A 14,009-nucleotide genomic window follows, 5' to 3' on the forward strand; every position below is an offset into this window, starting at 1 on the left:
AGTTTGCTGACCCCTTGCCTAAAGTGACATGCAGGCTTTCCATTTTGGTCAACCCAGAGAGTCCTGTGTGATCCAGCTCACTGAGCCACACTCATTACTCACTGCCCCACACAGGGACCTCCTCAGTTCCTGGGAGACTCCAAAGTCATCCCCGTTGTGATCCCCCTGCATAGTTTCCTGTTTCCTCATCACATGCCCCTCTCAGAGAGCTGTTCCTGGCCTCCCTCTCTGGGGCTGCTTCCTGTCTGGGTCCTACGGCAGCCTGAGGTTCTGGCTCATTCCATGGTAGACTCCATACCGTGAATGAGTGAGCTCTCTGGGAACAGAACTGTCTGCTTCACTTGCTTTGTGTTCCTGCCCCCAGCCCAGGCCCAACATGGAGTTGGTGTTCTGGTCAGTGGACAGCAATCTAGAGGGAAGACCTGGGCACTGGTAGCTGGGGTTAGTAATGGAGAGGGACACATCAGAGCCCCTGAGGGCCCAGAGACCCATGACACCATTGAATCCAACAGGAGTCCACAGTGCCTCTAGGATGTTGAAGTGAACCATGTGTCAGCCTGGCCTGGGCACAAGTGACAAAGCCACAGAGGTGTATAGGGTGGTGGCTGTAACTGTGGCCAATGACCAGTGTGCCTTTGCAGGACCTGTGTTCTTTTCTGGAGACTAGTTCAAAGTAGGAGGAGGGGATCACTGACTGACATAAACAGAGGAATAGGTATGTCGTAGATAGGTTTGCATGTATCACATCCCACCTTTCTAGCTTTGTGTTCTGTGGCATAATGGTATGTTTGAAGATACTGACCACCAGCCAATGTTAACATTAGCCACTTATTCAACTCTTTTTTAATGACATTTTTATTAGAGAAGCGAGGCACATTAGTTGTAGAAAATACATGTAATCACATAGAAGAAAAAAATGTTAAACCTTACTTGATGCTGTCTGCAATCAGTTTTATGCATTTACCCATGAAGTTTTTAGATGCTCTGGCAACGTTTTTACAGCTGCATCCCAGCTCAGCATGAGTGGTGCTTACGGGCCCATTGCAGACACGTGGTTTGTTACTAGTGTTCTTGCCAGATGTGAAAGTTTTGGTTCCTGTTTACCAAATTCTTACATACACTTGGGTCAACATTTGGGCTTTTTGTTGCAGTCCAGAATCTGCCTATTCCTCCATGGGTGCCATATTGTTTTAATTATGTAGTTACGATATTGTTTACCTCTGAGGGTACAAGTGATCTCTCCTATTATCAATTCTGATTTTTTCCTTAGTTATTCTTAGATGTTTAGTTTTGGAGGTTTAACTTTGCAAACATTCTAACTTCTAAAAACCATTCCTTCCTGTTGGAAATGTTATTAGGATTACATTAAATTTATTGACTAATTTAGAAGGAAGTTACATCTTTAAAATTATTATTTTTTCCCAAGATTATTTGCTTCTCTGTTACATATTCAGGTTCTTTTATGTACTTTGGTAAAAAATTTAGTTTTGTTCATATTGGTTCAACATATTCCTTGTTAATGTATGCCTGGACTTTATTTTGATTATCTTTATTTTTGTTGTGACAGTGAACTTTGTTTCTAACTAGTTACTGTTAACATACATTAAAGTCACTGATTTCATGTATTATGTAAGTGAACACTACATTACCAGTGTCTTAATACTTCTAATAATTTTTCAGTTGATTCTTTTAGTTTTTCTAGGTTGACAACTAATGATAATTTTGTCTCTTTCAAATATTTAAACCTCTTGCTTTTCGTTTTATTTTCTTACTGCATTGACTAGCATTTCCAGAATACAAATTAGTGGTGAGAGTGGATGTTCTTATCCTGACTTTAATGGGTATGCTTTCAGCCTTTTGAAAGGCCTTGGGTTAAATAAGGTTATTCTTAATCAAGTTAAGTAAATTTTCTTCCACTTCTGTATTACTGAGAGTTTTTAAATCATAAATAGATACTAATTTGATCACATGTTTTGAACATCTGCCAGTTAATCACCCACATACTGAGTGCTTACTGTATTCTAAACCCCCGTCCTTATAGAGCTTTTTATCCCCATAAGGGTATTTCTCACTCAGCTTCCTTCTTAGTTCATCTCATGGTGCTTGGTCAACTGTGATTTTTACTAACCCCACCACTGTGCCCTTAGAATAGTAGCCCTGGCTCCAGTCATCCAAGGTCCTAAAATCCAGGACAGTGTAGTGGGTGTCCTGGCCTGCCATCCAGCCTCTGGATAAGGCTGCAGTGGGGCTGTCCCAGCTGGAGGGCAAGTGGGTCTCCAGTCCATTCCATCCAGGTCATATGACAGGTACTGCAGGGAGGTGGCTTAGAGCAGAAGCACCTGTTTGACTTGATGAAGGGGATAGCTTTGAACATAGGAGCAAGGACACTGGGGTCCTTCCTCAGAAACTAAAAGGGCAACATCCATATTCTTGAGAGTATGTTGTTTTCAGTGTACCATAATTTAAAATTATGATGCTTACATTCACATTTTTTTTTCCTTTTGCTGTATTTCAGTTCTTCACCACCAGGAGTGTTCCTTGAGAAGGACTATGAGATTTACCGGGATTACAGTGCAGATGGCCAACTACTTCACTACAGGTAGAACCCAGTGTCTCAGATTTGACCCTATCTCCTGACCTGGTGGTTTTCTTGGCAGCTCTTTGGTAAGATGGCAAATAATCTGGCTCAGCAGGAAACAACTAGCTAAACATGCACAGCACACAGTGCTGCACTGGCCAGTGCACATGAAAAGAGATTATTACAGCCACTGACAGGCTCCTTGGCCCCAGGCTTATTTGGACCTGGAAGAACCTTATCACTGCCCAGTTTTTTACTGGGGTTTTTTGCCTTTTTTTTTTTTTTTTTATTAGGCTATTATTGATATACACTCTTATGAAGGTTTCACATGAAAAACAATGTGGTTACTACATTCACCTGTATTATTGAGTCCGCCCCTGATACCCCATTGCAGTCACTGTCCATCAGTGTAGTAAGATGCCACAGAGTCACTACTTGTCCTCTCTGTGCTACACTGTCTTTCATATGTCCCCCACACACACCATGTGTGCCAGTCATAATACCCCTCAATCCCCTTCTCTCTCCTTCCCTCCCTGCCCTTCCCCACCATCTTCCCTCTGGTAACCACTAGTCCCTTCTTGGAGTCTGTGAGTCTGCTGCTGTTTTGTTCCTTCAGTTTTGCTTCATTGTTATACTCCATGAAAGAGGGAAATAATTTGGTACTTGTCCTTCTCTGCCTCGCTTATTTCACTACTATATCCTCCAGCTCCATCCATGTTGTTGCAAATGATAGGATTAATTTCTTTCTTATGGCTGAGTAGTATTCCATTGTATATATGTACCACATCTTCTTTATCCATTCTTCTACTGATGGACCCTTAGGTTGCCTCCATATCTTGGCTATTGAAAATAGTGCTGTGATAAACATAGAGGTGCTATGTCTTTTTTTTTAACATTTATCTAACATACATTTTTATTTTCATTTTTAGCTTTTTTTTTTTACTTTTGGTATCACTAATATACGATTACATGAGCAACATGATGGTTACTAGATTCCCTCCGTTATCAAGTCCCCACCACATACCCCATTACAGTCACTGTCCATCAGCATAGTAAGATGCTATAGAATCACTACTTGTCTTCTCTGTTCTATACTGCCTTCCCTGTGCCACACCCCTACATTATGTGTGCTAATCGTAATGCCCCTTTTTCCCCCTTATCCTTCCCTTCCCACCCATACACCCCAGTCCCCAGTCCCTTTCCCTTTGGTAACTGTTAGTCTATTCTTGGGTTCTGTGAGTCTGCTACTGTTTTGTCCCTTCAGTTTTTTCTTTGTTCTTATACTCCACAGATGAGTGGAATCATTTGGTACTTGTCTTTCTCCAACTGGTTTATTTCACTTAGCATAATACCCTCTAGCTCCATCCATGTTGTTGCAAACGGTAGGATTTGTTTTCTTCTTATAGCTGAATAATATTCCATTGTGTATATGTACCACATCTTCTTTATCCATTCATCTACTGATGGACACTTAGGTTGCTGTAATTTTTTGGCTGATACAAGTACTGCAACTCCTGCTTTTTTCTCTCTGTTCGTTGCATGAAATATGTTTTTTCATCCTTTTACTTTCAGTCTGTGTATGTCTTTGGGTTTGAAGTGAGTCTCTTGCAGCATATAGGTGGGTTTTGTTTTATTATCCATTCAGTGACTCTGTGTCTTTTGATTGGTACATTCAGTCCATTTACATTTGGGGTGATTATCTATAGGTATGTACTTATTGCCATTGCAGGCTTTAGATTCATGGTTACAAAAGGTTCAAGTGTAATTCCCTTACTATCTAACAGTCTAAGTTAACTCACTTAGTATGCCATTACAAACACAGCCTAAAGGTTCTTTTTTTTTTCCTCCTTTTTCTTCCTTCTCCATTCTTTATATATTAGGTGTCATATTCTCTACTCTTTGTCAATCCCTTGATTGACTTTGGGGGTAGTTGATTTGATTTTGCATGTGCTTAGTAATTAATTGTTCTACTTTGCTGTGGTTTTATTTCCCCTGGTGACAGCTCTTTTGCCTTAGAAATACTTCCATCTATAGCAGTCCCTCCAAAATACACTGTGGAGCTGGTTTATGGGAGGTAAATTGTCTCAGCTTTTGCTTATCTGGAAATTGCACAATCCCTCTTGGAAATGTAAATGATAACCTTCCCAGATAGAGTATTCTTGATTTGAGGCCCTTCTGCTTCATTGCATTCAATATATCATGCCCCTCCCTTCTGGCCTGTAAGGTTTCTGCTGAGAAATCTGATGATAGCCTAATGGATTTCCATTTGTATTCCATCTTTTTTCTCTCTCTAGCTGCTTTTAAAAGTCTGTCTTTATCCTTGATCTTTGCCATTTTAATTACTTTATGTCTTGGTGTTGTCTTCCTTAGGTCCCTTGTTTTGGGAGATCTGTGCACCTCCATGGCCTGAGAGACTATCTCCTTCCCCAGATAGGGGAAGCTTTCAGCAATTACCTCCTCAATGACACTTTCTATCCCTTTTTCTCTTTCTTCTTCTTCTGGTACCCCTATAATGTGAGAATTGTTCCGTTTGGATTGGTCACACCGTTCTCTCAATATTCTTTCATTCTTAAAGATACTTTTTTTCTCTCTGTGCCTTAACTTCTTTGTATTCTTCTTCTCTAATTTCTATTCCATTTACTGTCTCTTCTGCTACATCTAATCTGCTTTTAAATCCCTCCATTGTATGTTGCACTTCAGATACGGAATTTCTTAATGATTGAATCTCTGTCCTTAATTCATCCCTGAGCTCTTGAATACTTTTCCATACCTCCATGGGCATGTTATGATTTTTATTTTGAACTGTTTCAGGAAGATTGGTTAAGTTCAGTTTCATTTGGCCCTTTTTCTGGGGGTTGTGAGATTTTGGTCTGAACCAGGATCCTTTGACGTTTCATATTTGTATGTGGCACCCTCTAGTGCCCAGAAGCTCTAGTCTCTGGGGCTGCTCAGACCCTGGAGTGAGTTTGGGGGTCACAGACCAGTGACACTGGTACCTAGGGGTTGGAAAGAGCTGTTGCCTGCTTCCCGGCTGCAGTGCCTGTTTCCAGTGTCAGAGCCAGTGGGCTGAGCACACACGTGTAAGCCTTGTGCTTGGCGTCTCTAGCTGTTGTAGGTGGGGCCTCCCTCAGGTTGGCCTGACGCCAGCACAGTGACTGCTGTTTGCAAGGAATGAAAGGCCTTCCAGGAATAAGGCACAGCAGGCTGCACGTCACAGTGGGGGGCCTCAGAGCTGATTAGTCAGCCAGGGGGATGGAGCATTTGAAGCTCCTTGGAATTCCCAACCTACTGGGCAGAACACACCCAGACCACTTTGTCCACTTATCCCTTCTCCCATGCAGCAAGCTCCATGCAATCCCCACTTCTTTAGCAGCCCTCTCACTGCTAGGAAGCCTCTCAGACCAACTGCCTTTCCTTTTTCCCAGAGTGGCCAAATGTGGATCCCTGTCCTCCACAAATGGATGGAATCTCAGTTTCTCAAGTATTCCGCCTCTCTTAGCTTTCCAACCCCACTAATATCCAGAGCACCATGCAATGTAGGTTTGTACTTGAAAGCAGATCTCCAGGGCTGGGTGTTCAGCAGTCCTAGGCTTCCATCCCCTCTCCACTCCATTTCTCTTCCTCCCCTCGGTGAGCTGGGGTGGGGGAAGGGCTTGGGTCCTGCTGGATCAAGGCTTTGGTACATTACCCTGTTTCATGAGGTCTGCTCTGTTCTCCAGGTGTATGCAGTCTAGTGCAGCCTTCTTTCCTGTTGCTGTTTTAGGATTAGTTGTATTAACTATATTTTCGTACTATATGTGGTTTTGGCAGGAGTTCTCTCTCTTACCTCTCACCCCGCCATCTTGGATCAATCTCTTGCATGTGTCTTTCTGAATCTGAGAACTTGTATTCTTTAGGTAAATTCCTAGGAGTGGAATTCCCGAGTCCAATGGTATTTCTATTTTTAGTTTTTTAAGGAACCTTCATACTGCTTTCCACAATGGTTGAACTAGCTTACATTCCCACCGGCAGTGTAGGACGTTTCCGCTTTCTCTGCATCCTTGCCAGCATTTGTTCTTAGTCTTTTCGGTGCTAACCATCTGTGAGGTGATACCTCATTGTGGTTTTAATTTGCACTTCCCTGATGATTAGTGATGTGGAGTATCTTTTTATGTGCCTGTTGGCCATTTGAATTTCTTCTTTGGAGAAGTGTCTGCTCATATACTCTGCCATTTTTTAATAGGGTTATTTCCTTTTTGGTTGTTGAGGCATGTGAGTTCTTTATATATTATGGATGTTAACCCCTTGTCAGATATGTCATTTACAAATATATTCTCCCATACTGTAGGATGCCTTTTTGTTCTGCTGATGGTATCCTTTGCTGTACAGAAGCTTTTTAGCTTGATGTAGTCCCATGTGTTCATTTTTGCTTTTCTTTCCCTTGCCCAAGGAGATGCATTCAGGGAAAAGTTGCTCATGTTTATATTCCAGGGACTTTTGTTTGTGTTTTCTTCTAAGAGTTTTACAGTTTTATGACTTACATTCAGGTCTTTGATCCATTTTGAGTTTACTTTTGTGTATGGGGTTAGACATTAATCCAGTTTCATTCTCTTATATGTAGCTGTCCAGTTTTGCCAACACCAGTTGTTGAAGAGGGTGTTATTTCCCTATTCTATATCCATGGCTCCTTTATCATATATTAATTGACCATATATGTTTGGGTTTAGGTTTATATCTGGACTGTCTATTCTGTTCCATTGATCTATGGGTCTGTTCTTGTGCCAGTACCAATTTGTCTTGATTACTGTGGCTTTGTAGTAGATCTTGAAGTCAGGGATCATAATCCCCCTAACTTTATTCTTCCTTCTCAGGATTGCTTTGGCTATTCGGGGTCTTTTGTGATTCCATATGAATTTTAGAACAATTTTTCTAGTTCGTTGAAGAATGCTGTACATGTTTTGATAGGGATTGCATTGAAGGCACTGCCCGGTTTGAGGAGCTGGGATTCTGTGGTGCTACCCTCAGCTCCTTGCAGAGGAGCAAGACCCTCGGGGTCCTCAGTGTGCATTCTCCCTGAGGTTTCTGGGCCATGCCTTAGAGTACTTTCCGGGCAAAGTAGGGAAAATGGTGTTAGTTACAGGGATGGAAGGCCCAGGCTGGCCTTTCTGGGTATTGGAAGTTTCCAGAGACGACCCCCTGGAGACCCTGCAGCATAGCATCAGTCAGGCTGGGCATGAGCCATCCCTTGGCCAATTTATTTGTCCAGGCTGGAGCAGGGACCTCCTCTGCTAGTTGTGGGGGGCTAGGCAGTGTGTCGTGCCTCTGGGTGTCTTGTCTGCTCCCAGCACAGACCTCCTGGAGTGCTGGGGAGGAACCTGAATGCCTGAGGGGGTTCTGGCCATTTGCTGATACAGTTCAGAGTTGAACATGAGTTTGTTGACATGGAAGGGTATCTGAGACCCCCTAGGTCCAGCTGTGTGGCTGTGTCACTGAGAGTGTGTTTTGTAGCCTCCTTCTGCTTCTTCATCCTCATCAGTAATGCAGGATTTGGGTGGCTGAATGGGCAGGGCAGAGGTCTCCAGACACGGTGTCTCCCATGCATTGAACAGTGCTCTAGCGCGCTGCCAATGAAAGGCCCCCATACTGTAGTTTCATGTGCCTACCTGGTCTGTGATGACCCAGCCCTCCTCCAACCCCATGAGTTGGACATGAGAACACATTGTTGGAGTAGATGCAGTCACCAGATAGAGCAGAAAACATTTATGGACAGACTGGGGGACAGATGCTGATCCCACCCGTAGGCACTGTGAACAGGGTCTGTAAAGAGGAAGGAAAGCATGAAGCCGCCTGTCCAGGCACAGCCCACACCACCCACAAGGTTGCACACTGCACAGGGTAGGGGCTGGTGGCCCTAATCCAGGAGTGGTGATGGAGACACCCAGTAAACAGCCCATCCAGCCCAGGCACAGAGGGGCATCTCTGGGCCCGAAGGCTTGCAGGACAGCCGGAAGACTGGATAGTTCAGTTTGTTTTCAAACATAACTTTAGGTGCACATTCCTCTTGTTCATATGGTATGCCTCTGAATTGCACTTACAACCCCTGTCATCAGGTCCAGGTGTCCATTTCTCTCTTGCTCCTTCCAGACATTGCACAGAGCACCCACTTCCCTGAGGAGGTGAATGCAGAGCAGTGCTTCCTCCCACTTTGGTTTTGTGCAATGCTCTCCATTCTTTTGAAAACAGGCCTTGGGAAAAACAGCCTGAGCTGAATGGAAACCTCTGTCCCTACACCTGCCCACCTGACTTCCAGCTTTCCAGGGCAGTGGAAGTTCCTTCCCCCTCCCTGTTTTGAAGGAGTGCACTGAACCACCATATCAGTCCAGTTTTATTTCAGGATGGATGGTATCTCTCTGCCTCGATGGCTCCACCCCAGCAGAATGGATGGGGAGTAAGAGAACATGTGAGAGAAGGACAGGCTTCATAACCTTGGGGAGCCAAAAGAAGCAGAGGTCTGAGGGCAGGCAAGGGTGGCCGGTGGAAGGGCAGCTGCAGTGGCAGGGCCATTGGGCCACTCAGTGGTCCCACGGTGGGACACGCTTAACAGTCTCTGGATGAGAAGCGGACAGCAGAGCCTGGAAATGGGAGGTGAGGGTTAGGAGAGAGCTCTTGAGAGCAGCCTGGAGCAGTGGGGTCAGGTGGGGAAACAGGACAGGGGGCTACAGAAAGACCCTACAGGGCCTGGCGTGGAGGTACAAGGTGATGCTGCCTGTACAGTGAGTGCGTGGGTGAGGCTGGAGGGACAGGGTTAGAGAGAGGTCTTATCATACCAGAAGACTCGACTGAGGCCCCATGTGGCTGCTGGGTGTCTGCTGTCTATGGTCAAGGGCCATCTTGTGGTCCTATCTTTGAAATAGAACTCAAGACTCAGGTGCCTGCATGGGCTTTGGACCTGCCCTGAGGATGAAATGAGAGACTTCTATGGAGGTGCTTGGTACACAGATGTCCTGCAGCACTAGTCTCTGCCCCTCAGCCCAGGGGAGCTGTCTGCATGGTAGAGGGCAAGACTACGAGTCTTCTTTCTTCCTGCCTCATTCTCTCCCATATCTGCCCTAACTAGATGTAACCACTCTCGGGGCCTACAATAGATATGTCCTCTGACCAACAGGCCTCCTGCGTGCTTTTGGATGCCTGACTCTCCCACCTGTCTCGTCTTGTAGCATGACATCGATGGCCCTCACTTGACAGGCTGATGAGGTGCCATGTTGGGCCACAGCCCTCAGCACCCTCATCAGGCAGGGGTCATTCTTTACATCACAGCCCCCATGGAGGGCCTGGCATGGGGACTGGTCACTGCTTAGCAGTGAAAAGATGTGCACAAATAATGGTTCACTTCCTGAGGGTTTCCTGTATGTCAGTACTAAGCTCAGAACTTTATTCCATGCACATTTTACTTAATCTGCTAAGAACAGATGGAGACTTCGTCAGGGTTGGTGATTTTCCCAAGTCCTACAGACAGAGAGCAGTGGGCTTGAGTCCAGTCCCAGAACACTCATACTCCAAAGCCAGTCCTGAGGGTTTGATGGCACCGGCACAGTACCACCCTCTACTCCCCCACATCCTCTGGTAACCAGGAGCAGAATTCCCAGGAATGGGAGCCTGCATCCCACGTCCTGCCACTGTCTGACTACTCCTTAAGGTGGTGAGGCCAAGCTGCTGGGCACTGTCATTGGCAGCAGGTTTGATCCTGGCTGTGCCAAGTCGGCCATGCCACCTACACACTGGAGCCAGGCTGTCTCCCAGCTAGCATGGGCTCTTTCATTCTCACCCTGGTCTCACATGGCTGACCCTTGTCCTCTAAGTCCTATTTCACCCACCCCCAATTATGGGACTCATAGCCTTGTTCACTAAGGCCCAGCAATGATCAGAAAATGGAGACAGAGGGACTAAACTACACAACTGCTTTCTTAAAGACACTTGGAACTGTTTTTGCAATGGTAGATTAACTTATCTGAGACCGGCCTCCACACCAAGAACAAAATAGACAAAATTTATGAAGTCATCAGAGATCTATTAAAGGAGCAATGACTTGAGGGCCAAAGTATGGAGATCAGTGCAGCCCAACTTGTGTGACACTGCCTCTCCCTCAGGACAATAAAGAGTCTGAGAAGCTGAGCAGATCTTTGGGTGGTTCCACGGGCGGAGGTCCAAACATCAGAGTTCAGGAGCTACAAAGAAGAACCCTAGTTAACATTCCATGTTACCACTTGGGCTCCTAAAGGGCTATACCTAGGAATAGCATGAGTCATAAGTGGGCCAGCCCTCAAAATGCAAGCCCGACTTCCAGTCAGCTCCATCCCAGATGGGATTCAGGTGGTTTGCCCTCACCTCACCCCAAATGCCTGTAAAAACGAAAGCAAACCAAAGCCTCAAATTTTCTCTACAGTTTATCAATTATATCTCTAGTTTTATACACAGTCACCAGAATTTCAGTCTAAAATGACCAGGACTGGTTAAAAACAAAAACAGAAACAGACTCACAAGAGATCTGTATTTTGGAGTTTCCAGACACTGACTTCAATAAATATGATTCATATGTATAAAACTTAAAAAATCAAGTAATTTCACCAAGATAGATCACATTCTGGGCCATAAAACACACCTTAACAAGTTGAAAAGAATAGAAATCATCTCTGCTGTCAGACCACAATGAATTAAAATAGAAATTACTAACAGAGATACAGCTGAAAAACCCTCCAAAATTCTTGGAGACTAAACAACAGATTTTAAATAACACACGGGTCAAAGAGAAAATCTCAAGAGAAATTTTTAAATATTTTAAACTAAATAAAAATACAAATTCAACTTACCAAAATTTGTGGGATGCAGCAAAAGCAGTGTAGAGGGAAATTTACATCAGTGAATGTATATATTAGAAAAGAAGATCTAAAACCAATCTTCCAAGCATCCATTCTGGGAGACTAGAAAAAGAAAAATTAAATCCAAATTAAGCAGAAGAAAAGAAATAAGAATTAGATAAGAAATCAATGAAACTGAAAGAATAAATCAATATAGAAAAAAGAGAGGACACAAATTAGTAATATCAGAAATGAAAGACAAGCTATTACTACAGATTTCATGGACATTAAAAAGATAATAAAGGAATACTATGAACAACCCTATGCTCACAAATTTGATAACTGAGGTGAAATGAACCATTTTTAAAAAGACAATCTGCCAAAGCTCACACACAAAGAAAAAGAGACCTGAATAGGCCTATATCTGTTAAAGAAATTGAATTAATAATTAATTATATTCCAAAACAAAAGCCCCAGGTACAGACGGGTTCACTAGTGAATTCTACCAAACATTATGGAAGAAATTATACCAATTATCTACAATCTCTTTCAGAAGATAGAGGCAGAGGGAATACTTCCTAATTCATTGTATGAGGTCAGCATTACCCTAGTTACAAAACCAAAGACATTATAAGAAAGAAAACTACAGACTGACCTCTCATGCATGCACATGCAAAAATGCTCAACAAGGGATTTCTCAAGATGGCGGCATTTGTAGGGCAGCAGAAATCTCCTCCCAAAACCATATATACTTTGAAGATACAGTAAATACAACTATTCCTAAAAGAGAGACCAGAAGATACAGTACAACAGCCAGGCTACATCTAAATCAGCGAGAACTCAGCATCTCATGTAGAAGGTCAGATACAAAGCCATGACCTGGCAGGACCCGAGCACTCCCCCCACCACAGCACACCAGTGGGAGGAAAAGAATCAGAGCAGGAAGGGAGTGGAAGCACAGGACTGCTAAATAACCAGGCCTACTAATCTGCACCCGGAGCACAGACACACATTGCATGGTGTACTGGATATTAGAAAAATGGAAAAGTAAAATCCAAGACTGAGACTGCAAACAGGTCCCCACAGCCGGCTGCCCTGGGACAAAAGAAAAGCAGGTGCTTTAAAAGTCTTAAAGGGACAAGGGTTTAACAGGTGGACAAAATCATCCCAGCACACTCAGCCCAGCAGGCTCAGAACTTCAAGGAACTTCAGGTGTCCTAACTCCCTGGGTGGCAATGCAGCTCCGAAGCTCCTCACGGTGATAAGCAGCCTGCTGTTCATTCCCCACCACCACCACCACCAGCGCTGCAAGTAAACCGGCTGACATGCCAATTGCTGTGGACCAGCTGGGGAGCAGCCCCACCCACAGCAACCACACAGAGCCTTCTCCCAGCATGCAGCTAACCGAGACAGACCCAGAGGCTGCCCCCTGCATGCAGCTGCCTGGCACAGGCACAGAAAGCCGGTACAGAGTCCAGAAGGCACGAAGGGGCGCTGTTCTTGCAGAACACATGCTGTGTGCCTGTGACCCCCAGCAGTGCCCTAGGACATCCCGAGGGCTGCCCCATCCATGTCAGTTAAGGGGATTAACCCAGATGCTGCTCATGTGTTCAGTTAACTGGCACAGACAGAGGAGAAGGGCAAGGCGACCAACCAAGAAGGGACTTTGTTCTCCCAGCTGACACATGCACCACTCGCTGGTGATCTCTTCTATTGCCTTGAAAAGGCAGAAGAATCTTGTTCCAGTCCAAAATCCCTCAAACGTGCAAGAGAAGGCCTGGTGAGATAGATATAACCAATCTTCCTGAAAAAGAATTCAAAATAAAAGTTACAACCATGCTGTTGGAGCTGCACAGAAATATGCAAGAGCTAAGGGATGAAGTCTGGAGGGAGATAACAGAAGTGAAACAATGGAAGGACGTAAGAGCAGACTGTATGAGGTGCAGGAGACTGTTAATGGAGAGAACAGGAATACAGAGAAGCTGAGGCAGAGAGCGATAAAAGGATATCTTGGAATGAAAGAATATAAAGAGAACTGTGTCGCCAATCCAAACGGAAAAATATTCACATTATAGGGGTACCAGAAGAAGAATAGAAAAAGGGGTAGAAAGTGTCTTTGAAGAAATAATTGCTGAAAACTTCCCCAAACTGGGGAAGGAAATACTCTCTCAGACCATGGAAGCCCACAGATCTCCCAACACAAGGGACCCAAGGAGGACAACACCAAGACATATAATAATTAAAATGGCAAAAATCAAAGACAAGGACAGGTATTAAAAGCAGCCAGAAAGAGAAAAAAGATCTCACCTACAAAGGAAAACCCATCAGACTTCAATACAGAAACCTCACAGGCCAGAAGAGAATGGCATAATATACTTAATGCAATGAAACAGAAGGGCCTTGAACCAAGAATACTGTATCCAGCAAGATTATCCTTTAAATTTGAAGAGGGATTAAACAATTCCCAGACATGCAAAAGATGAGGGAATTTACCTCCCACAAACCACCTATACAGGGTATTTTAAAGGGACTGCGCTAGATGGAAGTACTCCTAAAGCTAAATAGATGTCACCAGAGAAAATAAAATCACAGCAAAG

At 44.2% G+C, this 14,009-nt stretch overlaps 1 protein-coding gene across 7 annotated transcripts in view; it reads left to right on the plus strand.

Moving 5' to 3' along the window:
* ARHGAP39 (Rho GTPase activating protein 39) overlaps positions 1-14,009 on the plus strand; it is a 152,901-nt gene that overhangs the window by 105,886 nt on the left and 33,006 nt on the right. For 6 of the 7 annotated variants that reach the window (XM_036923060.2, XM_036923056.2, XM_057497607.1 and 3 more), the window contains one exon: positions 2,516-2,599. In XM_036923060.2, the coding sequence (XP_036778955.1) occupies positions 2,516-2,599 (84 nt within the window). Of the gene's footprint in view, positions 1-2,515; positions 2,600-5,887; positions 6,115-14,009 lie in introns of those variants that run through there. The other variant, XM_057497609.1, reaches the window with a different exon arrangement.

This window comes from Manis pentadactyla, chromosome 3, assembly GCF_030020395.1.
Source record: "Manis pentadactyla isolate mManPen7 chromosome 3, mManPen7.hap1, whole genome shotgun sequence".
Lineage (NCBI taxonomy): Eukaryota > Metazoa > Chordata > Mammalia > Pholidota > Manidae > Manis > Manis pentadactyla.